The following is a 27,070-nucleotide window of genomic DNA, read 5'->3' as shown; positions in this document are numbered from 1 at the left end:
GGGGGTGCGCAGCAGGTGTCCTGAGTAGGGGCATTAGCAGGAGCCTTCCAGGTGAGGGCCAGGCCAGTTTGCAGAGGACTCAGGGCAGAGGCACCTCCAGGTAGGGGGTCAGGATGAGCCTGGGAAGTGGTGCTGCTGCAGAGCTCCTGTGGGGGAGCCGTCACCCGAAAGGATAGGAAGGAGAGAGACTGTGGGAAAGTAACTGGTGTGAGGGCCCTGGAGTTCAGGAGGAGGAGCCATTGGGTGGTGCGTGGGTATTAGGGGGTAAGGACTCTCCTCCCTGCCCTCCGGGGGCTGCTGGTTGCCGGGCATTACTGGTCAGCAGGGGCAAGGCCGGTCTGGTGGTGTGTCTGCAGGGCTTGAAGGAGCGTGCCTATGCCAGCAGCGGAGAGGCCATCACCAGCCTGCCCGTTAGCATCCCGCTCAGCACCGTGCAGCCCAGTAAGCTGCCCGTCAGCATCCCTCTGGCCAGTGTGGTGCTGCCCAGCCGCGCCGAGAAAGTGGTGAGTGGACGCTGGGCAGGGAAGGTGCCAGCCACCTGGTCGGACTGGCCCGGGGCCTCGGGCTCGAGGAGTGTGCGTTCCAGAGCGCCATGTGTACGCAGAGGGGTCTCATCGTGTTTTTTCCTTGTGAGGCCTGCTTGTTAGGTTGCATGCTGTATGTTTGGAGCGTACTGCAACGCCCCCAGACAGAGCCCAGGATCCAGAGTTCATTACAATATGTTCCCATTTTTACCTCGGATCTGTTTCTGTGGAAGGTGGTGTGTGCAGGTGGAGAGGGAATAAAACCCCAGGTTGGGTAGAAGCTTGAAGGCCGCCTCCCTTCGTCCTGCCTCATGTGTGTGCACCCGTGAGCAGTGTGATCCTGTGTGATGCGGTCCTTCCTCTATTGTGACCACCCACCCATTAAGGTGTACGTCTTAGTGGCATTTAGTCTGTTCGTAGTCCCGCGGCCGCTACCTGTTCACAGATTCATTCACACACGTGGACTCCCACCCCGTGGGGCCTCCTGTGTCTGGTTCCCTCCATAAGTGTTGTGGGCTTGGGGTCGGTCCGCAAGGTGGCGTGTGGGCACCTCACTCCTGTTGGCAGCCCAGTGACCTTCTTGTCCACATTGTGCATCTGTTCATCTGAGGGTGGACATTTGTTTCCGCCTTTGGCCGTTACGAATCACGCTGCTGTGAATGTGCGTACACAGGCTTTGTGTGGGGGTGTATCTTCATCCCGTCCCACGTAGGAGTTTGGATCCTAGCTGCAGCCGGTCATTAACATCCCTGCTCCCTTCGTCCCCAGCCTGATGTTTGCTGTTAGCCAGAACAGTCCTTTGGAACCCGAGTCAGATATTTGCTCCTCACCTTGTCAGAACCTTCTGGTGGCTACCCACAGCGCTCAGACCTTGAGCAGGTCATTTCCCCTTCTGTACATCAGCTCTTACATACCTGCTCTTCTCCCTGCCTCAGGCCCTTTGCACATCCTGTGGCGATGTCTGGGTCTTCCTCCTTGACTTTCACCCTCAGCCCTGGCTCTGCTGACAGTGTGTACTTTTTCTCCGCAGAGAAGCACCCCGAGCCCTGTGCCGCAGACCCGAGAGTCCTCGTCCACACTTGAAAAGCAGATGGGCACAAACACCCACAGCGCTGGAAGCAAAAGCCTTGCCTCAACTCCTGCAGGTCAGTGCTCCTCTGGCTCCTGGGTCCCTGCCCTTGGCCCTTCCCCAAGGCCCAGCCCTCCCCAGCCTCTGTTGCTGCTGCTGGAAGGGGGAGGAGCCAGGACGGGCTAGGGGTGTGAGCACCCTAGGTGAGCCAGACCAGGCTCTGAGCCGGCCCCGTCCTCCTGGCCATGGGGTCTGCACTGTGTCAGGGCTGTGGGCAGCAGCACAAAGAGCCCTGGAGGTTGGGGGCTCTCGTCTGGGCCTCAGTACATCTCATGAGGCTTTGGCCTGGGGTGTCCTGATGAGCACGCGCTTCCTCTGGCAGCATTTCAGCCCGGGCGGTCTGCCCTACCCACTTGGTGATATCCTTGTCCAGCTGCTGTGGCGTCTGGGCTGCCGGGTCTCTAGCTGAGACCTCTGACTGCTGCTGGCAGAGGCCGCCACAGGCTACGCAGGGCCGGGTGGCTCACGGCGCCTCGGCCACCCTGGCCCAGGCTCCCCTGAGAAACCCTGTCCCTCCCGGCAGGCTTTTACACGGGCTCGGTGGCTGTCAGTGGGGCCCTGGCAGGCAGCCCAGCGCCCCTGGCTCCTGGAGCAGAGCCCAGCGCCTTCGACGAGGTCTCTGGCTCAGGAAGCCTGTTCGCCAGCATGGGGTCCTGCAGCTCCACCCCGCAGCACCCGCCCCTGCTGCCACAGTCCCGTGGCTCCGGTGCAGCCTCACCCGCCCATCCGCTCTGTGCCAGTCCGCGGCTCAGCAGTGTCGCCCAGGGCCCGCTCCCCGATGCCAACAAAGGGGACCTTCCGTCCGAGGCGGGCTTCTCAGACCCCGAGGGCGAAGCCAAGAGGAGGATTGTCTTTACCATCTCAGCTGGTGGCAGCAGTGCCAAACAGTCGCCTCCCAGCAAACCCAGCCCTCTGCCCACGGGTGCCCGCGGGGACAGCAGCCAGGGCCATGGGTCGGACAGCCGCAAGCGGGGCAGGAGAAAGCGGGCCTCGGCGGGGACCCCGAGCCTGAGCTCAGGCGTATCGCCTAAGCGTCGGGCCTTGCCGTCCGTTGCCGGCCTCTTCACGCAGTCTTCAGGGTCCCCACTGAACCTCAACTCTATGGTAAGGCCAGGGGCGGCTCGGGGGCAGGGACGCAGTGGGGAGGGCATGGCGGCCCACCCGGCCCAGGCAGGTGCCTGCCCGTGGTGTCTCGTGTTCCCAGCCTGGCCAAGGAGACAGGCCCCGGGAGCACAGCCAGGAGGCCAGCCACAGGCCACCTTCCTCTGAAGGCAGAGGGCAGGCTTAGCCGTTCCCAGTGGTCTGAGCGGGGGGAGCCAAGGAGAGCCCTTGGGTGCCGGTGCTCGGGGGAGCCTGTTGACAGGGTTGTGCTGTGTCTGTGCTGGTCCCTCAGGTCAGCAACATTAACCAGCCTTTGGAAATCACGGCCATCTCGTCCCCCGAGAGCCTGAAGAGCTCCCCTGTCCCTTACCAGGACAACGACCAGCCGCCCATTCTCAAGAAGGAGAAGCCCCTGAGCCAGACCAATGGGGCCCACTACTCCCCACTGACCTCAGATGAGGAGCAGGGCTCCGAGGACGAGCCAGGCAGTGCCAGGTGAGTGGAGCCGGGCGGGGCTTCCAGGGGGAGAGGCCCTCGTGATGAGGTGGGACCTCCCAGGGCAGCGCCTGGGCAGAGGCCAGTCAGCATCGCACTACTGTCAGTTGGGGGGCGTAGGGGTCCTGACCTCGGCGCTTCCCCACCGTGGGCCCTCAGCTGCGTCCACGGCTCCACAGAGCAGCCGTCCCCACGTGGACAGTGGCCCGAGACTCTTCACCTTTACTTGTAAGAAGCTGCTCGTGAAGGGCCCCAGCAGTCTTCCCGCCTGAGACTTAGCATCCAGGCCAGAGCCCGCCCCCTGGGCCCAGAGCCCCCCGGGGCGTGGGGCTACCGTGTCCCTTCTCGTTCCTGACCCCAGTGTCACTTGGTTAGAACAGATGAAGGGAGCGTGGGCGGCTGCAGCAGGAAAGGGCTCGAGAAAGCAGAGTTCCCCAGTTCACGTCGATGTTGCACGTCTGGAGTGTTGGATCGTGAATGATTTCTAATATGTAACAGCTTGATTAGATCTGGTTCACGTAGCACATTGCCTGTGTGGGGAGTGCAATCCAGTGGTTTTTGGTATATTCGCAGAATTGTGCAAATGTCACCGGTATCATTTTTAGAACATTCTTACCGTGTCACAAAGAAGCTCGTGCACGTTAACTCTGACCCCCCGCCCCCGGCTCCCACCACCCCCTCTGGGGACCTCCTGGGAGGGGGGTCCTGCAGGAGGTGTCCTTCTGGGTCTGGGTCCCCTCCCTGAGCCCAGTGTCCTTGGGGTCCGTCCATGTGGGGGCAGGTGTTGGGGCCTCTTCCTCCCCGGGGCTGGGTCGTATCCCGGGTGTAGACAAACCACATATAATTGTGTTCATTCGTTACATGCCAGTGGATACTTGGGGAGTGTCCAGTGTTTAGCTCCTGGGGATAACGCTGCTGTGAACTTTCATACACCTGTTTTTGTTTGAAAATGTTTACAGTTGGGGCCCCTGGGTGGCTCAGTCTGTTGAATGTTCGACTCTTGATTTTGGCTTATGACCTCAGGGTTGTGAGATGGAGTCCTGCATTGGGCTCCGCTCTCAGCATGGAGTCTGCTGGAGACTCCCTCTCCTCCCTGTGCCTCTCCCCTCTCCCTTGCTCATGTGCCTGTGTACATGCATGCACTCTTTCTCTTTCTCAAATGAATAAATCTTAAAAAGAAAAAAAAAATAGGAGTGCCTGGGGGGCTCAGTCAGTGAAGCATCTGCCTTCAGCTCAGGTCATGATCCTGGGGTCTTGGGATCAAATCCTGTGTGGGGCTCCCTGCTCAGCGGGGTGCCTGCTTCTCCCTCTCTGCCGTTTGTGCACTCTGTTAAATAAATAAATAAAACCTCAGAAAATGTTTTTAATTTACACAAGAGTTTAACCTAGTAGACATTCTTGCAGGTGTGAGGGGAGCTCTTCTGACCAGTGGTGTTGCCCGTCTTCCCGTGTGCTCATGGCTGTTTGTCTGCAGAGATGTCTGTTCGGGTCCTTTTTTGTTGTTATAAGAGTGTTTTATATGTTCTAGAAACGTGATCCTTTTTTTTTTTTTTTTTAAAGATTTTATTTTTTTACTCATGAGAGACACAGGCAGAGGTAGAGGCAGGCTCCCTGCGGGGAGCCCAGTGCGGGACGCCTGATGTGGGACTCGATTTCGGGACCCCGGGGTCACGTCCTGGCCCGAAGGCAGACGCTCAACCACCGAGCCCCTGGGCGCCCTGACACGTGATCCTTTATATGATACCTGATCCGTGAATCTTTTCTTCCTTTCTCTGGATTTTCTTTTCACGTTCTCTCAGGTGTCCTCTGAGGAACAAAAGTGTTAAATTTTGATCCAGTTCCATTTCTGTCTTCTTTCATTGCTTGTGCTTTGGTGTCTTGTTTAGGTGACTCTGTTCTGTTCCACTTCCACATACAGAAATTATGTTTTTAAAAATTTTGCACTTCAGTGCTTTTCTTTTGTGTTGGGAATGTCCGACTTTGGAGTTTCCAGATTTTTTCCCGCCGCTTTCTCGTGTTTCCGGAGGTCATGGTGTTCTTCGGGATGTGCGTGGACAGTATCGACACGTAGAGTATACACAGTTTTATGGCCTGGCACCACTGCAAGTACCCACTTGCTCTAGGGTGCTGTGTGCTACGTGTCACGTGGGTGACACGCCGTAGACGATGTAGTGCCTGTGGCTATAGCAAGCCTTTGAGGTTTGACAAAGAGCTTGGGAGGCAAGTTAAAACAGGCGGCCCCACCTGCAACTTGTGAAGGGAAGTGACACCCCCGTTCCCGAGCTCTCAGCACTGTCCCCTGTGGGCAGTATCCTGCTCTGCCTGGTGGTCACAGTCCCCTGTAGAGCAGTCTGCGGCCGGGCGGGCTGTGCGTCGGCCTGCTTCTGTCCCTCCCTGGGCAGTCAGCGTGGAAATGGATTTCAAACATCTGTTATCTATTTTTTTCTTAATAGAATCGAAAGAAAAATTGCAACAATTTCCTTAGAAAGCAAATCCCCTCCAAAAACCTTGGAAAGCGGTGAGTAGCTGTGCACCCTGGCCTGTGACTCCCAGGCTCAAAGTGACCCAGGGTGTGGCCTTGACCCTCAGGAGCAACTACTCTGGGCTGGGCTTCCAGAATTGTCTCTGCATGATGCTAAATGCCGCTCCAATGGACCGTAGTCCCTGGAAGGCAGTCCCATCCCCTCCTGGTTGAACCGGGCCAGAGTCTGACACTCTGTGCTTGCATGCTGTCCCTGCACAGATGCTCCCGTCTGCAGCTCCCTGTCCCTTCCCACCCTCGTCCTGTTCAACCACCTGACCGCCCAACAGAGGCACTTGGGCTCCATGGCACACTTTCCTCTGGTGGGAGGGAGTGGCTCTCGGACCCTGGACCTCACAGGCTCTGCCTCTCCTCGGCAGGTGGTGGCCTGGCCGGGAGGAAGCCGACCCCTGCCAGCGAGCCCACCAACAGCAGCAAGTGGAAGTCCACCTTCTCACCCATCTCCGACCTCGGCCTGGCCAAGTGCGCCGACAGCCCGCTGCAGGCCGGCTCCGCCCTGAGCCAGAACTCCCTATTCACTTTCCGGCCTCCCCTCGATGATCCCGGCTCGGCCGACACCAAGCTGGCTGCCCACCCCAGGAAAAGCTTTCCCGGCGCTCTGTCAGGGGCCGGTGGGCTGAGCCCAAGCAGCAACCCTCCCAATGGCTTCGCCTTCGGCGGGGGCCTGGCCGCCGACCTCAGTTTACACAGCTTCAGCGATGGTGCTTCTCTCTCCCACAAGGTCCCCGAGGCAGCCAGCCTGGGCGCACCCCTGAGCTTTCCTGCCCCACGGGGCAAGGAGGGCGGTGCCACAGAGCCCGGCGCCTTTGTGAACAAGAGGCAGCTGGACGGACTGGGCGGCCCGAAGGGCAGGGAGGCGGGCGAGCTGGGCCTGCCAGTGTGCGGGCCCCCGGACAAGGCCTCGCTGACACACAGCAAGCCCACCAAGGGCCGGGACCGCGAGCCCGACCTGAAGAATGGCCACAACCTCTTCATTTCTGCTGCCACCGTGCCTCCCGCGGGCCTCCTCAGCGGCCCCGGCCTCGCCACGGTGGCATCCTCGGCAGTCAGCGCGGCCCCATCTGCCCAGACTCACCGCCCCTTCCTGGGCACCTTCGCCCCCGGGCCGCAGTTCGCCCTGGGTCCCATGTCCCTGCAGGCCAACCTGGGCTCATCCGTGCTGCAGTCCTTGTTCAGCTCCGTGCCGGCTGCTGCTGGCCTGGTGCACGTCTCGTCCGCTGCAACCAGACTGACCAACTCGCACGCCATGGGCAGCTTTTCCTCGGGGGTGGCAGGCGGCGCAGTTGGAGGTAGGCAGACGCACGTCTCTCCCATTTGACTCTCAGGTCCTGTGGGCCGCACACCGTCGCCCTCCTGGACCACTGGGCTAATGACAACTGCTTTCCAGGTTCCCTTGCAGGGCCCCCTAAGGGGCGAGAGGCTGTGCCCACCTGTCCCCTTGGGTCCACTTTGCACCTGCCACCTCGTTCCTTTTCGTGAGATGCAGATGTGCCTGTGGTGTGGGCAGAGCACTCACGCGTGAGTCGGCCTGCGTCAGGCCCTCTGGTTGTGACGGCGTCCCTTGTACCTTCAGGAGAGCTGGCGCCACGACTAGGGCTTTGTTTCCTCCCCGTGGAGGTCATCTGTCCGACCTGACACAGCCCACGGGTTCTGGGCAGCCTTGGGGGCTGGCGCTGGGCAAGAGTGAGCGGCCACAGCGCCTGCTGCATGGTGGCACCGTGTAGGGGTGGAGAGGAGCCACGTGGCCGGGCCGGGCCAGGCCCCCTTGGGGTCCCAGACCTCTGCAGCTGGCTCCTTGCTGGGCACAGGCGGCCAAGGCCCTGTCCCGCGGCTGGGAGCCCGGGTGGGCGTGCCCACAGGGGGTGCGGCCCGGCGCTGCCCTGCAGGTAAGTTGCACCTGGCCGCCCGTGCCCCTGCTGCTTGCTGCTTTGCCCCTGCCCTTGCGACGCACGCGGAGCTGCGGCCACTGTCTGCTTCCCTGTTGTTGTGTCTCTCTGCGCTTGACTGGAGAGTGCCCACCTGTTGAAGCTGAGTTTTTCTCTCCTGTTTGCAGGTGTCTTTAACCACGCGGTGCCTTCCGCCTCCGCTCATCCGTTTGGAGCCAGTTTCGGCAGCGGGGCTGCGTGTCGCAGCGCCACGCTGAGCTTAACCCCGCTGCAGGCGGTGGCCAGCGCCCCCGCGTCTTCCTTTCAGGCCCCGCCCCCGCCCCCTCCGGGGCAGCCCGCCCTCCCCGCACCCCCTCCCCCTAACGCCGCCTTGCCTCCTGCCCCCGCGCTGCTCCCGGCTAACTCTGAGCCCGTGCTTCTGCAGAACCTTGCGTCCCTCCCAGCTAACCAGGCTTTCTTACCCGCCTCCTCTGCCGCCTCTCTGCAGCCTGCTAACGCCTCTCTGTCCATCAAGCTCGCCTCCCTCCCGCACAAGGCCCCCCGCCCCTCCTTCACGGTGCACCACCAGCCCCTGCCCGGGCTGGCCCTGGCCCAGGCCGCGCCCGTGATCCCGCAGGCCAGCTCCACGGGGCCGTCTGCCGTGTGGGTTTCCCTTGGCATGCCGCCTCCGTATGCCGCGCGCCTTGCGGGGGTTAAGCCGAGATAAAGACCTTGCTTAGCTAGCAGTTCGTATTCTGTAAGGTAAGGCTAGAGCCCAACCAGGGGGCCCGTACGAGACCCTGAACTATCTGTCCTTCCTTCCGCAGACAGTGGACGGGCCCGCAGGGCTCTGAGGAGGGCCCCAGGGGACCCAGGCTGTTCTGCCTCGGGTGGAGACGGTTCTGAGAGGTGCAAGGGAAGACAGCACAGGGAGGCGAGGGAAACCGGGTGGCCAGGCAGGGCTGGCAGTGTGTTCCGGTCTCTGGGGCAGAAGAGCAGCCACCGTGGAGCTCCAGGGAGTGGCCAGCTCTCGCTGCCCGGCCCAGCCCTTTATGGGCCCCCTGTGGGCCCCTGCCCAGTGGAGGTGGCAGGACGACGGGGAGAGGGCTGGCAGCCTGGCCCATCCCCTCTAGGCCGAGCCTCCCATCAGCACCCTCGGGCTTCACGTGTGCAGCGGCCAGGGATGGGGGCCACCAGGGGAGCCCAGAGCTCGGCCTTGCCGCCTGCCTGCTCCTCGGCCTCCTGTGGCCAGTGTCTCTGAACGCTTCCTGGAGGGCTTTAAGAGAAGGCAAGGCATAGAGGGCCGTCCAGACTCGGTGCTCGTGCCTCAGGCTCCTGAGCCAAAGGCCTGGGCTGTGGGCAGTGCTTTGTCGTGGTGGCCACGGCACAGCTCCCGCCGCTCCAAGGAACGGGGCCCATGCCTCGGGCGGTCAGTGTGGAGTCGGTGCAAGGCAGTGTAGGAAGGGCCCGCCTTTGGAAGCGGGTGAGGAGCGTTGCCGCGAGGCCTTCAGGAAGGGTTTCCGTCCACTCCTCTGCTGGCGGCGTGTCCGCGTTAGGGGCTGGGCCCTGGGACAGCCGGCCGGCCTCTGCTGGTGCTGCTTGGTGGCCCGGGGGCGAGGGGCCTGCTGGGCCCGGGACTCGAGCGGGGAGGCCAGGTGCTAACGGCGCTGGGGCGGGCCGTCCGTGACCATCTGCCGCGTGGTTAAGTGGAAACAGGCGTGGGGCCGCTGGGGTCCGATGGCCTCTCAGTCAGGGTGCTGGGCAGCAGACGGCCTTACCTGAGGTCCGGGGATGGGCTGGGCCACATCCTGTTGGAAAAGCCCAGGAGGTAGGGCAGCTTTCGTGCGCGGTGGCCTCACGCCATCAGAGAAGGCGTTGTGCGGCCGGAGCGGCTGAAGAGGTCAGAGGTGTGCGTGGGCAAGCACCTGGGCGGCAGGCTCCGGGTCCTGGCCCGCAGGGGACCACTGCCTTCTGTCCCCCGGGCCCGCAGCCGTCACGGGCGCTCTCCCTGGGCTGGACCACGAGCAGGGCCTGGCATGTGGGGGCCAGGGTAGGGCCTCGGTGCCAGGTTCTGGGGAGGACGGGAGGACGGGGACCTGCTGCCTCTCAGTGGACCAGGGCCGTGGCACCGGGGGCCCCTGGCAGGAAAGGCGCGGTCTGCAGCGACCATGTTCTGTCTGTCCGCCGTCCATCTGTCCGTAGGAGGCTTTGGTTCCCTGGCCTGGGGGAATGTTTGGGCTCCCCCCGGAGAGCGAGACGCTAATGCTCTGCTGCCTTTCCTCCCGCGCTGGTCTCTGCAGGTAACTAGGATTTCTACCTCAACCGCGAGACCTATGCAAGGACAGGCTGGGCCGGCGGGGCAGGTGGCCGGCCCCGGGACGGCGAGGACGGCGAGGACGGACGGGGACGAGGCTCTACTGTGAATCCGCGCTGCACAGACCTGCAGGAGGCGCTGGGGCCTGGCTCCAGCTCGTACTGTCCATAGTTTTAGATAAAGTATTTATCGTTTTTTAAAAAGTATAAACAACTCTGACTTATTTTACTCCACCGAAGTCGTAAAGGCAACCTATTGAGAAGTGTAAATATTATATATGAGAGGATCTATATAAAAGACGTCCACCCGAAGGACTGGCCCGCCCGCGGACGCGCTGACTGCCGGTCCGGTGCTATCTCGACGCAGGCCTCGCCGCCGCCTCGTCCCCTTGGTGCTGACTGGAGGTTGACCAACGCCAAAAGCAGGCCGTGAGGCGCCTGCCCTATTTATTCCCGCCACTCTTCCTATACCAAAGGCATGGCTGTCTCCAGGTGGAGGGTGGCTCGCTCTGTTGTGACATTCCTCAGAAGAGGCCCGCTCCCCAGGGGGGCACCCGCCCCCGCCCCATCACTGTGAACGGCTCCCATCAGACTGTTGGCCCCTCAGTCCTGGGATCAGCGCCTTTGGCATAGGAACGGCTGGCGGGCGCGGGACGGTCAGACCCTCCCCAGTCCTGCGCGGACGCGTTCTGAGTGGTGCTTGAGGAAGGTCTGGTACCCGACTCCCGATGGCGGCGGGGCTGGCTGGTGCGACAAGTGCATTTACTTTTTGTCCGTCTCTGCTCGTCTCGGGCTCCTGCCGCAGCCCACCAAAGCGTGTAGCAAGCTCACGGCACGTGGGCCAGTGACGTGGGGCAGGTTAGTTGTGGGTGCCTGGTGTGTCTGTACAGAAGAGAGTCACGCTGATGAGTGACAGTATTTTATAGAGATGTGATGAAAATTTATAAATTTCATAGACTTGACTTCATTTATTTTTAGATTGTATAATGCACAGTAAACTAAAGAAGAAAGAAAAGTGAGGGGAAAACCTTTCTATTTATTCAAGTGCACACAGTGGCATGGGCCCAGGGCCGGCCCTCGGCCCCAGACTGCGCCACCGCAGTTCCTGGGGGCAGAGAGGACAGGCCCTGCGCCCCGCCCAAGTCCCTCTGGCCAGTCCATGCTGCTGCTCCCCGTCCCTGCCGCCCCCACCCCGGAGCAGCTCTGATGGTGCTTGGGAGTGAATGCACTGGGGGCAGGAGACCAGGGTGAAGCCAGGAGAGCTGTTCTGGATGCTTCCAGAGGTTGCCAGCAGGTCTCTCCAGCCCGCTGGTGTAGCAGTCTGTGACCAGTCCTGTGTCCCCACGCTGACCAGTGTTGTGTATGTACGAGGTCTTCAAAAGGGTGCGTCCTGAAGCCCCTAGTCCCCTGCAAGGGCCAGCGTCAGCCACGGTCCTGGCAGGGGGACCTGGGTCCCGAGATGGGTGCTCTAGGAAGGGCTGAGTAGGTGAGGTCAGAGTCCTGTCCTCAGGTGCTTGCACCCACCAAGGAATGCAGGGAACTTGCCTCTTTCCAGAGGTGGGCTTAGCCCGATGCTCAAGTTGAGGCCTTGAGGTCCGGTCCGGGCCTGCTTCCTCCTGACCCCCAGGGGCAAGTCCGGGGCTGGCCCTTCTGGTGGGCAGGCAGCAGGCTTGGGGCGCGCAGGCCACAGAGGGCCACCACAAAACACTCTTCTGCCTGCAGCCGCCTCCTAAAGGCAGACCAATGCGTGCAAGGTGGGTCTGGCCATTGACTGCATTCTGGAAGTCATCTGGACCCCTGCTTTCTACGAGCAGGGGCCTGCCCGAGCCCTGCTTTCCTGCTTGCCCTGGGGGTCACGTTCCTGGCCCAGAGCAATAGTTGAGGCAGAAGATGGTGCTTGTGATGGGTTCTTGAAATTGGCCCGTCCTTCTGTAACTGGCTGCCCTGGCTCCCTCCCTCTGGGTTGGTGCTCCCGGCGTGTGAAGGTGCTGAGCCTCACCTGTGAACCCCGAACCCTGGCCCCAGGACAGAGCAGTGCTTACTTGGCATCTCTGAGAGGGTCCCCCCCCCAACACACACACCCACCTGGGTCAGGCACACAGGGCTCCCCAGAAAGCTACAGGGTGGACAGAGGAGAGGTCACAGCACGAGTTCCTGGTGTCCACCACACTGCATCACTTCAGGGAGTGCCCGCACGGTCACTCACGTGGGACTTCCTGCTGACGTGCCATACGGGGTCTCCCGAGACGCTCACATGCACACACGAGCGCTCACATACAGGCCACTGCGTGTTTGGGGTCACCCCATGGTGGCCGAGCTGCCCCTGGCGCCGAGGCTAGCCCCTCGGCCTCCTGCGGGAGGGGAGGCAGCGTGCTGGTGCACGGAGCCCGGTGCCGCCTCTGACAGCGGGCAACTTCAGGGAAGTCAGCTAGGCCACAGGGTGGCTCTGCTCAGGAAAACCTAACAGTGAAAACGGCCCTCCCGGCAGCTCGCCGTCTCTTGCAGCTACGGACTGTGATTCCTCTAAGGCTCATGTGCTCCTCCTACCCCCCCCCCCCCCCCATTCCCATGGTCCAGCCACACTGGTTTGTTTCCCACGCTTCTCAACCTTGATTTGTAACTCAGTCGGGGCTTTGCTTTGTGTTTCTGGTAGATTGTGTTTCAGTTGGGGGTGCTGGCGCGGCCTGTCCCTCCCTGGGCTGCTGGCTTGACCCTCTTTTCCTAAGAGAATCCAATGCACTCTGCATTTCCACCTCTAGGCGCTGTAATAAAATACTTGTTTTCACTTGAACCTGGTCTGGTGGCAGCGTTTCTTTCTGGTTATGATGCAGCAAGTGAGAGCCATGAGGGCCGGGGGCCCCAAGTGGGTAGGGCAGCGACTCCCAGCAGAAGTGGTAAGCTCCTCGGGGCTGACAGCAAGCACCCACCTCAGGGAGACCCAGGCCCCCAGTGCTTACACTTGATTAGGTCAGGCCTACCCAGGACACTTTTTTTTTTTAATTTTTATTTATTTATAATAGTCACAGAGAGAGAGAGAGAGGCAGAGACACAGGCGGAGGGAGAAGCAGGCTCCATACACCGGGAGCCCGACGTGGGATTCGATCCCGGGTCTCCAGGATCGCGCCCTGGGCCAAAGGCAGGCGCCAAACCGCTGCGCCACCAGGGATCCCAGGACACTTTTTTTTTAAATTAACAACCAACTTAGGACTTTAACGTCGGCAAAACCCTTCTTGATGTCCTGCTTATACTCGAGGGGAGGTCTAAGACCTGGGATCACAGATCATCTTTGGGTTTAATCCTATCACCCTTCTGTTCTCTACATCCCTGCCTCCCTGCCTCTCCCTGGCCTGGTTCGAGGTCTCGCCCTCCACTGGGGCAGCCCAGCCCTTCCTCCTGGGCATGGAAACCTCCAACCTGGGGCAGGCTGCCGTCCCGCTGAGGCCTCACTGCCCTCGGGAGCCAGCTCCAACCACCCGGGTCCAGCAGCCCCTCCCTGCATTCACTGCAGCACCGTCCCATGTGAAAAAGAGGTACCTTTATTTGAACAGAACAAGCTCGCTGGCCTGAGAGCAAATGCTTCCAGGTCCGCCCAGAGGCGGCTGGCCAGGGGCTGCCCCATCAGCAGGAGGAGGATTCACAGTGGCTCCAAGAGGCGTGGCCCCCACGCCCTTCACAGCATCGTCTGGCCTTGTACATTCAGCCTGCACAGAGCAGGAGACCTGTGCCAGCCTCAGGTGCCGCCAGGCCCCAGATGGACGTGCCCAAGGGGCTGGGCGCAGCTTCTAGAAGTGGACACTTGTCCCCCGGTAGCAGCATGTGGCACCAACAGGTACCAGACCAGTCTAGGGGGGTCCCCGAGGCACGAGCATAGAGGGGCTTACTGGGTTGTCTGTCCAACCTGCCCCCGTCCCCCGCCACCATCGTGGGCTTTTGAAGTCTTTAAGCCAAGCACCTGCTGCAGCAAATCCAGGCCTGACCAGGACACCCAGGGCCTGGAGAAAACAGGGAGTGAGTGCTTGTTCCAGTCCCAGTAGAAAAGGTGGCGAGCCCCACCCAACTCAGGCCTTCAAGCCACCCAGCTGGAACCTGGCCTCCTCAGATATGCCGAACTGCTCCAGGGGGTCCTGTGTGGATGAACCAGCAGCATGAGCCGGGGCCCCAGAGGCCGCTGCCCGGCCCCCTGCCCCCTGCCCCCTGCGCACCTTGCCAGTCATCTTCTGGATCTCATTCCTGTAGAATATGAGGCTTCTCCGCATGAACTCGTAGCTGGGGGAGAAAGTGGAATGTGCTCACTCAGGCCCGCCCCTCCCCAGCCCCTGGGCAGGCCCACACCTCACCTGGCTCGACGCAGAGCCCCCATCCACTCCTGACACTGCTCCTCACTGCAGCACTCAAAGTGGTACTTCCTCTCTGGGTCCTCCATGAAGCCTGCGGAGGGAGCGGTCTGTCTGTCCCATCTCACTGCCCGCCGCCCCCTCCGAAGCCCCCCCACGGGCCTCCACCTTCCTCCAGGCCAAGACGACTCCCAGCGGCTGAGTGGACTGAATGGTGCCCCCCACACAGTAGTTCCAGTCCTAACCCTAGAGCCTGTGGCCCAGATACAGAACCCTTCAGAGTGCGGCTACTTAATAAGTCAGGGGAGAATAGGCGGCACAGGACGTCCCCGAGAACATGAAGGGGGGACACGAACACCCTAGGAGTCCTTCTGCAGAGGCAAGGGCGCTGCCAGCTGCCGGCCACCCCGGAAGCCAGGCTCGCCTGGGACAACCTGCCTGGGACAACCTCCCCGACAAGGATCCCCCGCAGGCCCAATGACGTCACTTCTCCAGCCCCAGGGCGCCCACAGCAGGGCCCGGCAGCCCAGTGCAGCACTGCCCAACAGGAGACAAGGTCCTAGAGGAGCTGCACCCCGGCACCCCGAGGGAAGGGTGGACTTTGTCTCCGCGCAGACCGGCGGCCGGGCCGAAGGGGCAGGGCGGGCGCGGCACTCACAGATGGAGAAGCCGCTGGGCTCTTCCTGGGTGATTCTGCAGCGCTCCAGCAGCAGGGCTCCGACGGGCTGCGGGAGGGGGCGAGTGGGGACCGGCCTCGTGGGGACCCGGGCCCCCGCCCCCGCCGGGCCCCAAAGCCCGCCCGGCGCCCCCCCCCCACACCTGTCCGGGCCCCGCTCCCGGCCCCTCCCCCCGCCCCGACTCCTGTCCGGGCCCCGCCCCCGGCCCCTCCCCCCTCCCTTCCCGGCCCCGCCCCCCGGCCCCGCCCTCCCCTCCCCCCGCCAGGCCCCCGCTCCCTTCCCGGCCCCGACACCTGTCCCGGCCCCGCCCCCGGCCCCTCCCCCCCTCCCCCCCCAGGCCCCCCTCCCTTCCCGGCCCCGACACCTGTCCCGGCCCCGCCCCCCCCTCCCCCCCCAGGCCCCCCTCCCTTCCCGGCCCCGACACCTGTCCCGGCCCCTCCCCCGGCCCCGCCCTCCCCTCCCCCCCAGGCCCCCCTCCCTTCCCGGCCCCGACACCTGTCCCGGCCCCTCCCCCGGCCCCGCCCTCCCCTCCCCCCCAGGCCCCCCTCCCTTCCCGGCCCCGACACCTGTCCCGGCCCCGCCCCCCGGCCCCGCCCTCCCCTCCCCCCGCCAGGCCCCCGCTCCCTTCCCGGCCCCGACTCCTGTCCGGGCCCCGCCCCCGGCCCCGCCCTCCCCTCCCCCCGCCAGGCCCCCACTCCCTTCCCGGCCCCGACTCCTGTCCCGGCCCCGCCCCCGGCCCCGCCCTCCCCGCCCCCCGGGCCCCCGCTCTCTTCCCGGCCCCGACCCCCGCCCGTCGGCCTACCTCGGCCTCGTCCGTCCGGAAGTAGAAGAGGAAGTTGACCACCAGCTTCACCAGCCGCCGCTTCAGCACTGCGGGCACAGGGCGGGCTCACGCGGGCTCGGCCGCCGCCCACCCCCGCCCGGCCAGCCCGCCCGCCCGCCCGCCCGGCGCTCCGGCCCGCTCACCACTGCCTTTCTTGGGGCCTCGCATGCCCAGCTCGGCCGCCAGTTCGGCCGGCTGCCGGGACAGCGCCTGCAGCTCCTTCTCGTTGTAGCGCATGGCGCTGCCAGGACCCAAAACGCGGAGCGCGGGCCGCGCCCTCCCGGCCGCCGTCCCCTCTCGCGCCAAAAAAGTCCTACAGTGCCGTCCCGGAAGCGCCGTCGCGGCCACTGCGCTTGCGCGGCCCCGAGACACGCATTGTGGTGTCGGCCGGCGCGCGGCGCTAAGCCAGGCCCGCGTGGGGGAGCACGCGATACCGGCCGACACGGACGGCCGTTATAAATAACCACGCAGTCAGCTGGATCCGAGGTGGGAACCCAGGAAGGCAGCCTCACGACCGTGGCGCCCTCTACCGACGAGCCCACGCCCGCCCTCCCGCGGAAACCGGCCCGGCGCCCGCTAGGCGTGGAGAGCCTGGTGCGCACGCGCACTCCCGAGTTCCGGCCCTTATTCCCAGCCCCGCCCCCTTTCCTCGCCCTCTCGAGCTTCAGGTCCGCCTCGCCTGGCGAAGCACGCATGCGCACACGGGAAGCCCTCACCCCTCTCCCCAGACCCCACCGTTTGCCCCCGGAAGCGCTTCTGTAGCCCGCGACGCGCCTGCGCATAACGTCTTCGTGGCAGCGGCGGGCGCGGGGTGAGGAGTCGCGCGGGGTGAGGATCCGGGCGGGCCGAGCGCGGCGGTCCCGGGGCCCTGGCTTCCCCGGACGGGAGCGGCGGGGGGCGGGGGGCTCTCGGGTTCGCGGCGCCGCCGGGCCCCAGCTCCCTGGCCGCGCGCGGGGTCGGGCCCGACGAGTCCCGCCTCCTCGGAAGTGTGCGGGTCGGGTCGGGGCCCGGCGGCGCCGTGGGGTCCCTGGCGGCGGGTCGGGGGGTGGGGGAGGCCGAGGGGGCGCCCGCGACGGGCCCGCGCCCTGGCGTCCCGGGGCTGACGTTGACTTCGGTTGTCCGCGAACGTGCGTGCTGAGAATTTAGGGTAACAAACTCTAGACTGAGCATCCCTCTTGGGGCCCCCAGGCGGCCCAGGGCGTGACCCCGGGGTCCCGGGATCGAATCCCCCATCGGGCTCCGCGCAGGGGGCCTGCTGCTCCTCTGCCTGTGTCTGCCTCTCTCTGTGTGTCTCTCATGAATAAATACAATCTTTAAAAAAAAAAAAAAAAGATTTGTATTTGTTTATTAGAGAGGGGGAGGTAGAGTACAAGCAGGGGGAGGAGAGGGACCCTGGGGTCGCGACCTGAGCCACCCGCGCCTCCCGATGGTCTCTGTCCACGGGGGTCTCTGTCCTTTTTTCCGTCCGAACAATGAGATTCTCTCAAGCCCCGGGCCCGGGCTGTTTCCCTTTCTTTGGGAATGCTTTCAGATTTCTTTGAGGATGCCTTCCATGCTTCTTGCTGTTCTCGCTCTGAAATTTCATCTAAGTCCTGTTCTCTTACTTTCCCCCCTGTTTTGCGTTTCTTTGTAAAAGGTTGGTTTGACTTGTACCCGCAAGCTCTTAAGTTCAGCTGTTTCCAAAGGTCTTGGGGGATCCCTGGGTGGCGCAGCGGTTTGGCGCCTGCCTTTGGCCCAGGGCGTGATCCTGGAGACCCGGGATCGAATCCCACATCAGGCTCCCGGTGCATGGAGCCTGCTTCTCCCTCTGCCTATGTCTCTGCCTCTCTCTCTCTCTCTCTCTCTCTGTGACTATCATAAATAAATAAAAAAAAAAAAATTAAAAAAAAAAAAAAAAAAAAAAAAAAAAAAAAAAAAAAACAAAGGTCTTGGGTTTGGGTTTTAACTGCCCTTGCTAACCTTTGGTGCCGTGCTCTGCATTTGAGGTGTAGTAACTCTCACCCTGTTTTGTTTTGGTTTTTTTTTTTTTAATTTATTTTTATTTATTTATGATAGACATAGAGAGAGAGAGAGAGGCAGAGACAAAGGCAGAGGAGAGGGAGAAGCAGGCTCCATGTGCCGGGAGCCCGACGTGAGACTCGATCCCGGGACTCCAGGATCACGCCCTGACCGCTGAGCCACCCAGGGATCCCCCCTCTCACCCTCTAATTAAGGAGGATGCTAACATTGCCTGGGGGGGTGGGGGGTGGCTACCGGATGTGTCCGTGTTTGAGTTCCCAGACTCTAACCTAGCGAGTCTCACTGCCCAGCAGACCTAGGAAACCAGACAGGCCTAGGTTTCTTTGGGGGTGCAGGGGACTCCCACTGTCAGTGTCTGAGAATACCGTTTCTAGCGTGCTCTCACTGTGTCCCTGGATTGGGGACCTCCAGGTGGACCCTCTGGGCAAGCTGCAGGGGCAGGGCAGGTGTTCATGGAATTCCTTCTTTACAGCCTGGCCCTCACTCCACTCCCTGGCTCTCCAACTCTCTCCCTCTGTGCCTGCCCCTCTAAGTGGAGCGGCCCTTTGTTCAGTTCTTCTGAGACTGTAAAACCTACCCAGGCAGTCGGGTGAGGGCCCCTGGGCTCCTGTAGGGGATGACCTCCCCTGGGGAGGCCAGGAACACTCTGCAGTGGGCTACAAGCAACTGGCACCTTGGGTCTCCAGTGGCTACTGCTTCCCTTTAACTTGGTGACCAGCTCAGTGTTTGCGTTCCGTCTTCCTGAGCCCGTCACTCTAAACGTGGACCCTTTTTGCAACACCCGTGTTGCCTTTGCCCCAGCCAGCCACTAGCATTTGAGGGGCTTATCTGATGGCTTAACAAGGAACTGGAATCCTCACCAGATGGGGTGGGCGGGGGATCTCCTGGCTTTGTTAACACATTACTTTCCAAGTCAGTCTTATGGCTCTTACTGGCTCCCCACCGCTGGGTCAGTGGGGTGTTCTGGAGATGTCACTGCTAGAACAGGTGACAGGAAGTGAGGGCATGTCTCTGTCCTGGCCCCTGGGTCCCAGCCAAACTGGGGAGCACACACTGCCTTTGTTTTCTTTGTGGGAACAGCAGCCCCAATCGGATGAGGTTCCGTCCCACTGTGCTGTTGCTTTGCAGCTTTCTCTGACTAGTGACGCCAGGCGCAGCTTCATCCACCTGTTGGCCGGCTGCTGACTTGATCAGAGCACACTCCCACCCCTAAAAGCACCCAGTTTTCATTGTTCAGGTGAACGCCCTCCTGTAACAGCCTTGAGAAGCTGGGTGTTGTTCTCCACGGAGCCCTGGAAGTCCCTGTGGACCTGTGGGAAAGAGACCTCCCAGGCCCCCGATCCCCACTGCCAGTGGAGGCGAGAGGGCCGGTCCCTCCACGCTCACAGGCATCCCTCTCATCGCTTCACCCAGAAACCTTGAGTCTCCCTCAGGGGCAGTCAGGTGCTTCGCCAGCAGGTGGGGCAGTGCTGGCCTCCCGTGAGGTCTGTCTGCAGGGACCACGGAGCTTTGGGCAGACCGTGGCTGCAGGCCCCCGTGGCTGTTGGGGTGCAGTGTTCCCTGGTCTCACTGAGCGTGGCACAGAGGGCTCTCCTGGTGTCATAGTCTCCTTTTTTTTACAGTGAAACGTATGTTTCACAGCGTGATTGCCATAGTTGATGGTGCTTATTTTTCATGCTTTGCCTGACAAAACTTAAAAGTGGGCAGCTCTGGGTGGGTTCGTATAATGAAAAGTCTGACCCTGTGATGTGTATAATCCCCTGATTTGTCAGCCTTCAGGATGGTCGTGTTGCTGGTTCCCAGGTGTGAGGTCTTCATATGCTCATTAAGGGAAGAAGAACCAAGCGAGGGAGAGGTCTGGATCCGATAGCATTAGGGGCCGACCCGAGTCACGCTGCAGGCCATACCCGATGTGCTACTTTCCTATGGCCCCTGTAGCAAATCCACAGAGTTGGTGTTTTTTTTTTTTTTTTTTTTTTTTTTTTTAAGATTTTTAGTTATTTATTCACGAGAGACACAGAGAGAGAGAAAGAGACAGAGACACAGGCAGAGGGAGAAGCAGGCTCCATGCAGGGAGCACCATGCAGGACTCGATCCCAGGACCCCGGGATCAGGCCCTGGGCCGAAGGCGGCTGCGCTAGACCGCTGAGCCACCCAGGCTGCCCTGAGTTAGTGGTTTAAACGACAGGTCTATTGCTGAGCAGTTCTGGAGGTCTGAAGTGGGGGGGGGGTGCCTGGGTGGCTCAGTCATCAAGGGTTGAATTCTGGACTTCGGCTCAGATCGTGACCTCAGAGTTGCGTGATTGAGCCCTGCCTCAGGCCCTGCACTGAGTGCGGAGTCTGCTTGAGATTCTTTACGCCCTACCACCCCTTTGCTTCTCTATTCTCTTCTGTTCGTTTAAAATAAGTAAATAAATCCTGAAGTTGTTTTTCTTAAAGTGTAAGATTTTCTTAAAGTGTAAAGGCAGGGAGACCTGCTCCTGCCTTTTCCCACTTCCAGAGGTGCCACCTCCCTGGCCCACGGCCTTTCCTCTGTCCTCACCACCAGCAGCGTGGGGTCTGCCCGTCTGTAGGGCTTCCATCCTCTGCCTCCCTCTCAGGAGGATCCCGGGGTCACCCCCACCTCAGGGACCTGGACTTGCCCGCCCCTGCAAGGTCCTTTTTGCTATTTATGGTTCCAAATCCTCAGGTTTCAGAGATTAGAATGGAGACATCTTTGTGGGGTCATATTCACTCCTGAGCCCCATTCCATGAACTCAGCTCTGCAGGGACAAGACACCGTGGGTTTACGCCAGGGGCCTGGGGCTGATCTTACCCAAGTCAAGAGAGAACGTGTTTGGAGGGCAGAGGGAGGTGCCTGGAGGTTGGATCTGAGCCGAGCCTGAAAGAACTTGGGAAGCGTGGTGGCAGGGAGTGGAACCAGGCTATTTAGGACTCAGGAGAGTCCTGCTTGGGCACAAGTAGGTCTTGGATTTCTTGTGCATTGGGCAGAAGAAGTAGGTAGGTAGCATCTTCCTTGCCTTCAGCAGATTTACAGCCGAGCCACAGAAGTAGAATTTAGTTTGGGGAAAGTAAACATAGACAAGTGGAAATAATTCAGAGGCGAGGACACCGAACACTTGGGCAGTCCACGAAGGCTTCCTGAAGGCGGTGAGACTTGCTAGAGAACTTGGCCACCTCTTCCCTGTTGCCATTTTGGGTCTCAAGCTTTTATACTCCTTGGACTGCAGTGGCTTCCTTTTCAGTCCCCCGGCGCCGTCATTCATAGACACCCCACCTGTCCTTGTTCGCTCTTACTCCAGTTAGTGTGTGCTCGGCTCACCCGGGCCCTCAGACTACTGCAGGGAAGAGGAGGCTGGGAAGGGGGTCTTCACTTGCCCCAGCAGCAGCTGCCGAGTCCTGCGCTCTCACAGCCTCCCCTTTGGCCCTGCAGGTCTCTCTGCCAGTCTGGTAAAGCCCCAAGGCCCTCACCATGGACTTCCAGCATCGCCCTGGGGGTAAGACCGGGAGTGGAGGCGTGGCCTCCTCCTCGGAGAGCAATCGAGACCGCAGGGAGCGCCTCCGGCAGCTGGCCCTGGAGACCATCGACATCAACAAGGTTGGTGAAACCAGGGGCAGGCGGGTGGGCAGGCGGCCTCCCCACCCACGTTACCCCTCTCCCTGCACCTGGTGCCCTTGGCCCTGCTCTCAGCTTTGGAGTCCTGGTCCGTAATTGAGAGCCCTTGACCTAGAGCAGCTCCTCCTGTCCACCCCAGAGCCCACCTGCTGTTCAAAGGGTCTTTTTATTGCTTGAAGTTTTTGGTTTTGTTTGATTTACCAGAGATGTGGAGAACTGTCAGTGGTGAGGGTCATGATAGCGTCGCGTGACTTGATGATCTAGCTGTAAATGTCCAAGGGCGGTGTTTTACTTAGGTGTACAGAGCTCTTGGTGGACCAGGGTCTCCCCACCAGCACTGCGGACATTTAGGGCCAGGTTGTTTGCCAGATTGTTTTGGGCACTTCTGGCAGCTGGGCAGCGTCCCTGGCTCCCACCCACTCAGTGCCCAGGAGCACCCTAGTTGTGACAACCACAGGCCCAGACACCACCCAGTGTCCCTTAGGGGCAGTGTCACACTGGGTGTGACCCTAAGGGTCAGAGTATGGTTTCCCTTAGACTTTGAACCTCTGTGAGATGTGTTGAGCCCTCACCATGTGCCAGGCACCCCCAAAGCTCCCAGCGTCACCTCTGAGGTCAGTTGTGTTACCATCCTCATGAGGAAAGAAGGGAGGACCACCACTGCCAAAGATGACAGGGCCCCCGGGCAGAGGAGGTAGGGTTTGAGCCCCAACTGGTGTGCTCTGTGCCTCAGGTCAGAGTGCTTGTGGAAAGTCAGCCGTCTGGCCGGGGAGGCCCTGCACGCCGAGACAAGCGTCTCTATGGGCCTTTGTTTTAACCCATTTGCTTTTGTTCTTCCCGTGTCTGGCCTGTGCGGTGGTGCTTGGAATCCCAGGGGGGTTAGCCACCTGTCCCTGTCCTGACCCGGGTGGTGGACGCCCCACAGTGCCCTCGTGACTCTGCTTCCCTCTGGACCCAGTACTGCCACAGAGGTGGGGCCGGGGGCCAGCATTGGTGGCCCCCAGCCCTGCCAGGTGGCCTGTATCTGCGGGGGCCCAGGTGGTCCCACAGTGCTGCCTCAGAAGGCCCTGCGGGGGCCCAGGCCACAGGCTGCTCCTAGTTGTTTGTCCTCGGAACACCTGCCCCAAAGTGGGACAACTGCCCCTCTCTGCCAGCAAGTGGTGGTCTGTGCCTCTTGGACAAAGACAAGGCTTTCGCCCCTCCTGGAGCAGGTGGGGACCACGGGGCGCGATGGGTGCTAACAGAGTGTGCTTCCCTCCCCAGGACCCTTACTTCATGAAGAACCACCTGGGTTCGTACGAGTGCAAGCTGTGCCTGACCCTGCACAACAACGAGGTGCGTCCCTAGTTCCGGGCTGGGCTCTCCTGCCGCCAGGTCCAGGTGCCGCCTGTCCCGCTCAGGCGGGACTCTGTGCCCGTCCGCGTCCTGGTCGTGCTCTCCCTGCTAATTCTGGGACGTTGTTCAGGGCAACAACGAGGGCAACAGGCCCGGATCTGCTCGCTCACCTGAGTGCCCCCCATCTCAGCCTGCGCCCCCAGAGCCCGCTGCCGCTGTGGTGCGCCAGGGGCCCCTCCGGCGTGCTTCCCCTGAGCGTCGTCACTGCCGTTCCTGCACGAACTAGACTTGCAGGTGTGGGGCAGGCCCGTCCCAGACATTCTGGATTCAGTTTTTGAGATCTCATTAGTGTGGCTCTAGCTCATTTCTTTGAACGACCGTACATTGTCCCACGATGGTATAACTAGCGCTCAGGCTGCCCTGACCCACTCAGTGACAAATAGATTCCGTTTGGTCTTCTGCACACTGTGGAATGTTCTGGTGGTCTTTCAGCGCGTGTACAAGTGGTGCTGACTCAGCCAGTCTTGCGTGTCAGGGTCTGTCCCCCTCAGCACTGCTGACGTCAGAGCCGGGTCATTCTCTGGGGGGTGCTGAGCAGCATCCCTCATCTTGACGACCACAGACATCCCCAAACGTGGCCCAGCGTCCCCCTGGTGGTCCCAAAACACATGGTGTTCACCTTGCTCTCTAGAGGTCCCCTAGGCTGCGGTCAGCATGGACGCGCAGGGTCACAGGGTGTGTGCACCGTTGGGTTTGCCAGCGGTTGCCAAGTAGTCTGCACCGTCCAGCCAGGTCCAGTAGGCGCCCTCCCATGACAGGCGGCGAGACCTGCCGTGTCCCACACCCCGTGATTGCGGACCTTCGCAGACCTACTCTGTCCCACTCTGCATGTGTCTCATTGCACTTCATGTGGACCTGCTAGAGTTTGTTGATTCCGCGGTGACCCGGTGTCCGCTTCGCGCTGGGCCCCGTGGACACAGGCCGGCTCCTCTCTGCCCACCCGTTCACTTGGGCTGTGTGTGTGCTTTTCCCGCTCCAGGGCAGTTACCTTGCGCATACCCAAGGGAAGAAGCATCAGACCAACTTGTGAGTACCCCCGCCTCCTTCCAGGGCCGTGTCTGGTCTCCGAGGTACACAAGGCGCACTTGGGTCTGTCCTTGCGAGCCACGCCAGAAGCAGCCCAGCCCAGCCGTGCCTCGGGGCTGAGTGGTTAAGCTAACCGGTCTTGCTGGGGTGTGAGGCTTCCGTGACACAGTGGGAAAGAGATGAGGGCTCACGGAGACTCCCTAGTAAAGGACGGTGGGAAACGTGATGAGAAGGGACAGGTGCCCCGACCTTGTCCCATCCCCACTTCAGGCAAACCCTGGGACCCCCAGCCAGCACCCCCACGCCGCTCGCCTCCCAGACAAAGCCCAAGGTCAATGTGGAGGCTGGTTAGCTCCCAGCACCTGGGCCTGTGGCCTTGGCAGCCTGTGTGGAGGGGCCACAGCGCTTGTGTCCGTCCCGCCTGCAGGGCCCGGCGAGCTGCCAAGGAGGCCAAGGAGGCCCCCGCCCAGCCGGCACCAGAAAAGGTCAAGGTGGAGGTGAAGAAGTTTGTGAAGATTGGCCGCCCGGGCTACAAAGGTAACTCTGGGAGTGTGGTCTGGCCTGCTGCTGGTGGTGCACGCGAACGAGCCTTTGGCACAGACCCCCGACCCTGTCCGTGAGCCACCAGGACTGCTGTCCGTTGGCCGTCGCAGCAGGGGCCCTCCCTCACCTGCACCGCTACGGGCACCCCGCTAGTGCCCCGGCCCCGCCTCTCCTGTGAACATTCCCAAACAACCCATCAGGGTGCCGTGGCTCCCCTGCGCCGTATTCCAGTGTCTCGGGAGCTGGGGATTCTTTACAGTCCTAGTGAGGGTGTGTGGCCGTGGGGGTCAGCGATTCCCTTTCTTTTGACCTCGGGGTGGGGTGGGGCAGGGGGTCCGTGTAAGAAACAGCATGTAGGGGACTGTGTTCCTGGGAGCTAAAAGGAAAGGAAAAACTACCAGGCAGGTATCCTAACCAAGGGTAGGGACGCCGCGAGGGTGACGGGCGTTCCAGGCAGGACGGAGCCGTGCAGCTGTGCTTCATAAGCTAGGGCTCGGATGCCAGGATCCTTGTGGGGAGGCCACTAGAGGCCTTTTGGCCATAATAGGGCACCTGGTGTCTGTCCTGATTAAAGTAGGGGGACGCTTGAGGGCTGAAGGAGGGTGTGGCGTGCCTGGGAGCTGGACGGAGAGCAGCCTGGAAGTGTGGGCACGGCCACTGGCCTCTGATGAAGAGGGCCGCCTCCCAGAAGCCGGGTACGGGCATCGCTAGCCTTACTGCACCCACATCGTGCTGTCCCAGCCCTGCAGGTGAGGGCCGCAGAGCCCACTCTCCTGCCCACACCCCTCCCTGTGTGATCTCACGCGGGGACCCTCCTGGCCCTGGGCGTGGACTGCAGGTAGCTCTGGTGTTATCAGCCAGCTGGTGTCCTCTAGTGTCCTGCCCTCCCGTTCGTGGGCAGCAGCCACGGTCCTTTATCTTCGGGGGGACACGCTAGTCGGGACTCGAGACCCTTGTGTGTTGCAGTGACCAAGCAGAGGGACACGGAGATGGGCCAGCAGAGCCTCCTTTTCCAGGTAAGGTTAAACCTGGAGTCCCATCCTGAGTGAGGGAGGGTCCCTTGAAAGGCGGCGTTGCCACCTGCTGTGTCCCCACAGATCGACTACCCTGAGATCGCCGAGGGCATCATGCCCCGCCACCGCTTCATGTCCGCCTACGAGCAGAGGATCGAGCCTCCGGACCGGCGCTGGCAGTACCTGCTGATGGCTGCTGAGCCCTACGAGACCATCGCCTTCAAGGTAGTGCAGGCGGGGTCCCCCGATCCTCGTGGGCAGGCAACGAGGCTGGAGTGTCCCTCCAGCCACTCACGGGTGCCCCACCTGGGTCCTTGGCTCTGGCAGGCTGGGGAGGGACATCCTGAGGCCCCAGGTGCCCCTAGCCGTAAGAAGCCCTCGTTCCCAGGCTGGTCGGGGACCCCATGACCTCGTCCTGGGCCCAGACAGACCACGACCCTCCCCCGGGGTGGCCGGCTGGCGACGTGGGCCAGATCAGGTACCCAGAGCCGAATCCTGAGGCCCCTCTGCCTCCACTCCCTGCACAGGTGCCAAGCAGGGAGATCGATAAGGCCGAAGGCAAGTTCTGGACTCACTGGAATCGGGAAACCAAGCAGGTAAGTCAGTCTGGGTCCGGGCAGTTCTGGGGCTTTCAGTGGCTGCCCTGCTGGCCTGTCCTTCACCCTGGGCTCCAGGGCCCCACTCAGCCCTTTGTGTTTCTGTCCAGTTCTTCCTTCAGTTCCACTTCAAGATGGAGAAGCCACCAGCCCCGCCGAGCCTCCCTGCTGGGCCTCCTGGGGTGAAGAGACCCCCACCGCCCCTGATGAATGGTTTGCCCCCTCGGCCACCACTGCCAGAGTCTTTGCCCCCACCACCGCCAGGAGGCCTGCCTCTGCCACCCATGCCACCCAGTGGGCCTGCTCCCTCAGGGCCTCCGGGCCCTCCCCAGCTGCCCCCACCAGCTCCTGGGGTCCACCCCGCAGCACCAGGGGTCCACCCCCCAACATCTGGGGTCCACCCTCCAGCACCAGGAGTCCACCCCCCAGCTCCTGGGGTTCACCCCCCGGCACCGGTGGTCCACCCACCAACATCTGGGGTCCACCCACCTGCTCCTGGCGTCCACCCTCCGGCCCCAGGGGTGCACCCAACAGCTCCGGGAGTCCATCCTCCTCCATCTGCTGGGGTTCATCCCCAGGCCCCGGGGGTGCACCCACCGGCTCCTGCTGTTCATCCGCAAGCCCCGGGGGTGCACCCACCAGCTCCTGCAGTCCACCCCCAGGCCCCTGGAGTCCACCCTCCAGCTCCTGGGGTCCACCCACCAGCCCCAGGGATCCACCCCCAGCCTCCTGGGGTCCACCCCCCACCTCCTGGGGTCCACCCTTCAGCTCCTGGGGTCCACCCTCCAGCTCCTGGGGTCCACCCCCAGCCTCCTGGAGTTCACCCCTCAAATCCTGGGGTGCACCCCCCAACTCCCATGCCCCCAATGCTGAGGCCCCCACTGCCCTCCGAAGGCCCTGGGAACATTCCACCCCCTCCCCCAGCCAACTGAAAAGCAGCCCCTTCTCCAGGCAAGATGGGTGTCGTGTGTTCTGGTGTTTTCCTTCCGAGCTAAGCCTGGTGCTCTCGTACTGGGCTGTACCGTGTCCCCAGCGCTCATTAAACACCTCCCCTCGTGA

At 61.9% G+C, this 27,070-nt stretch overlaps 3 protein-coding genes across 12 annotated transcripts in view; 2 read left to right on the top strand and 1 right to left on the bottom strand.

Annotated features, from left to right (window-relative positions):
• DOT1L (DOT1 like histone lysine methyltransferase) overlaps positions 1 to 12,760 on the top strand; it is a 64,982-nt gene extending 52,222 nt beyond the window's left edge. For 3 of the 5 annotated variants that reach the window (XM_072787964.1, XM_072787966.1, XM_072787968.1), the window contains 8 exons: positions 357 to 503; positions 1,555 to 1,669; positions 2,177 to 2,757; positions 3,047 to 3,249; positions 5,703 to 5,767; positions 6,151 to 7,080; positions 7,845 to 8,418; positions 9,957 to 12,760. In XM_072787964.1, the coding sequence (XP_072644065.1) occupies positions 357 to 503; positions 1,555 to 1,669; positions 2,177 to 2,757; positions 3,047 to 3,249; positions 5,703 to 5,767; positions 6,151 to 7,080; positions 7,845 to 8,383 (2,580 nt within the window). In that variant the 3' untranslated portion in view covers positions 8,384 to 8,418; positions 9,957 to 12,760. The remainder of the gene's footprint in view (positions 1 to 356; positions 504 to 1,554; positions 1,670 to 2,176; positions 2,758 to 3,046; positions 3,250 to 5,702; positions 5,768 to 6,150; positions 7,081 to 7,844; positions 8,419 to 9,956) is intronic. The other 2 variants (XM_072787965.1, XM_072787967.1) reach the window with 2 other exon arrangements.
• A 727-nt stretch (positions 12,761 to 13,487) lies between these two features.
• Positions 13,488 to 16,391, bottom strand: PLEKHJ1 (pleckstrin homology domain containing J1). The gene is made up of 6 exons (XM_072787978.1): positions 15,947 to 16,391; positions 15,783 to 15,850; positions 14,962 to 15,028; positions 14,307 to 14,397; positions 14,172 to 14,235; positions 13,488 to 14,093 (listed from the first exon to the last, which is right to left on the bottom strand). Exons 1-6 carry the CDS (start codon positions 16,038 to 16,040, stop codon positions 14,028 to 14,030), a joined length of 450 nt encoding a protein of 149 aa, XP_072644079.1. The 5' UTR covers positions 16,041 to 16,391; the 3' UTR covers positions 13,488 to 14,027.
• SF3A2 (splicing factor 3a subunit 2) lies at positions 16,153 to 27,070 on the top strand. 6 transcript variants are annotated; one of them, XM_072787973.1, is made up of 9 exons: positions 16,153 to 16,289; positions 21,256 to 21,420; positions 22,702 to 22,773; positions 23,813 to 23,859; positions 24,287 to 24,396; positions 25,369 to 25,418; positions 25,500 to 25,640; positions 25,943 to 26,011; positions 26,122 to 27,070. In XM_072787973.1, exons 2-9 carry the CDS (start codon positions 21,295 to 21,297, stop codon positions 26,941 to 26,943), a joined length of 1,437 nt encoding a protein of 478 aa, XP_072644074.1. In that variant the 5' UTR covers positions 16,153 to 16,289; positions 21,256 to 21,294; the 3' UTR covers positions 26,944 to 27,070. The 6 variants fall into 6 exon arrangements, with proteins under 6 accessions (XP_072644074.1, XP_072644076.1, XP_072644073.1 ...); XM_072787975.1 differs by having other exon boundaries at positions 16,281 to 16,397; XM_072787972.1 differs by lacking the exon at positions 16,153 to 16,289 and adding an exon at positions 16,460 to 16,614.

This window comes from Canis lupus, chromosome 19, assembly GCF_048164855.1.
Source record: "Canis lupus baileyi chromosome 19, mCanLup2.hap1, whole genome shotgun sequence".
Taxonomy (NCBI): Eukaryota; Metazoa; Chordata; class Mammalia; order Carnivora; family Canidae; genus Canis; species Canis lupus.
The sequence above is the reverse complement of the archived record's forward strand: the minus strand, read 5'-3'. Positions and strand labels throughout refer to the sequence as shown.

Excerpts from the sequence above, each read along its gene's own strand:
- SF3A2 (XM_072787973.1), top strand. The coding sequence starts at position 21,295 with ATGGACTTCCAGCATCGCCCTGGGGGTAAGACCGGGAGTGGAGGCGTG. Across the intron at positions 22,774-23,812 it reads TGACCCTGCACAACAACGAG|GGCAGTTACCTTGCGCATAC; the intron begins GTGCGTCCCTAG and ends TTCCCGCTCCAG. Across the intron at positions 26,012-26,121 it reads GGAATCGGGAAACCAAGCAG|TTCTTCCTTCAGTTCCACTT; the intron begins GTAAGTCAGTCT and ends GTTTCTGTCCAG.
- PLEKHJ1 (XM_072787978.1), bottom strand. The coding sequence starts at position 16,040 with ATGCGCTACAACGAGAAGGAGCTGCAGGCGCTGTCCCGGCAGCCGGCC. Across the intron at positions 15,029-15,782 it reads TCCGGACGGACGAGGCCGAG|CCCGTCGGAGCCCTGCTGCT; the intron begins GTAGGCCGACGG and ends CCCCTCCCGCAG. Across the intron at positions 14,094-14,171 it reads TCCAGAAGATGACTGGCAAG|GACCCCCTGGAGCAGTTCGG; the intron begins GTGCGCAGGGGG and ends TCATCCACACAG.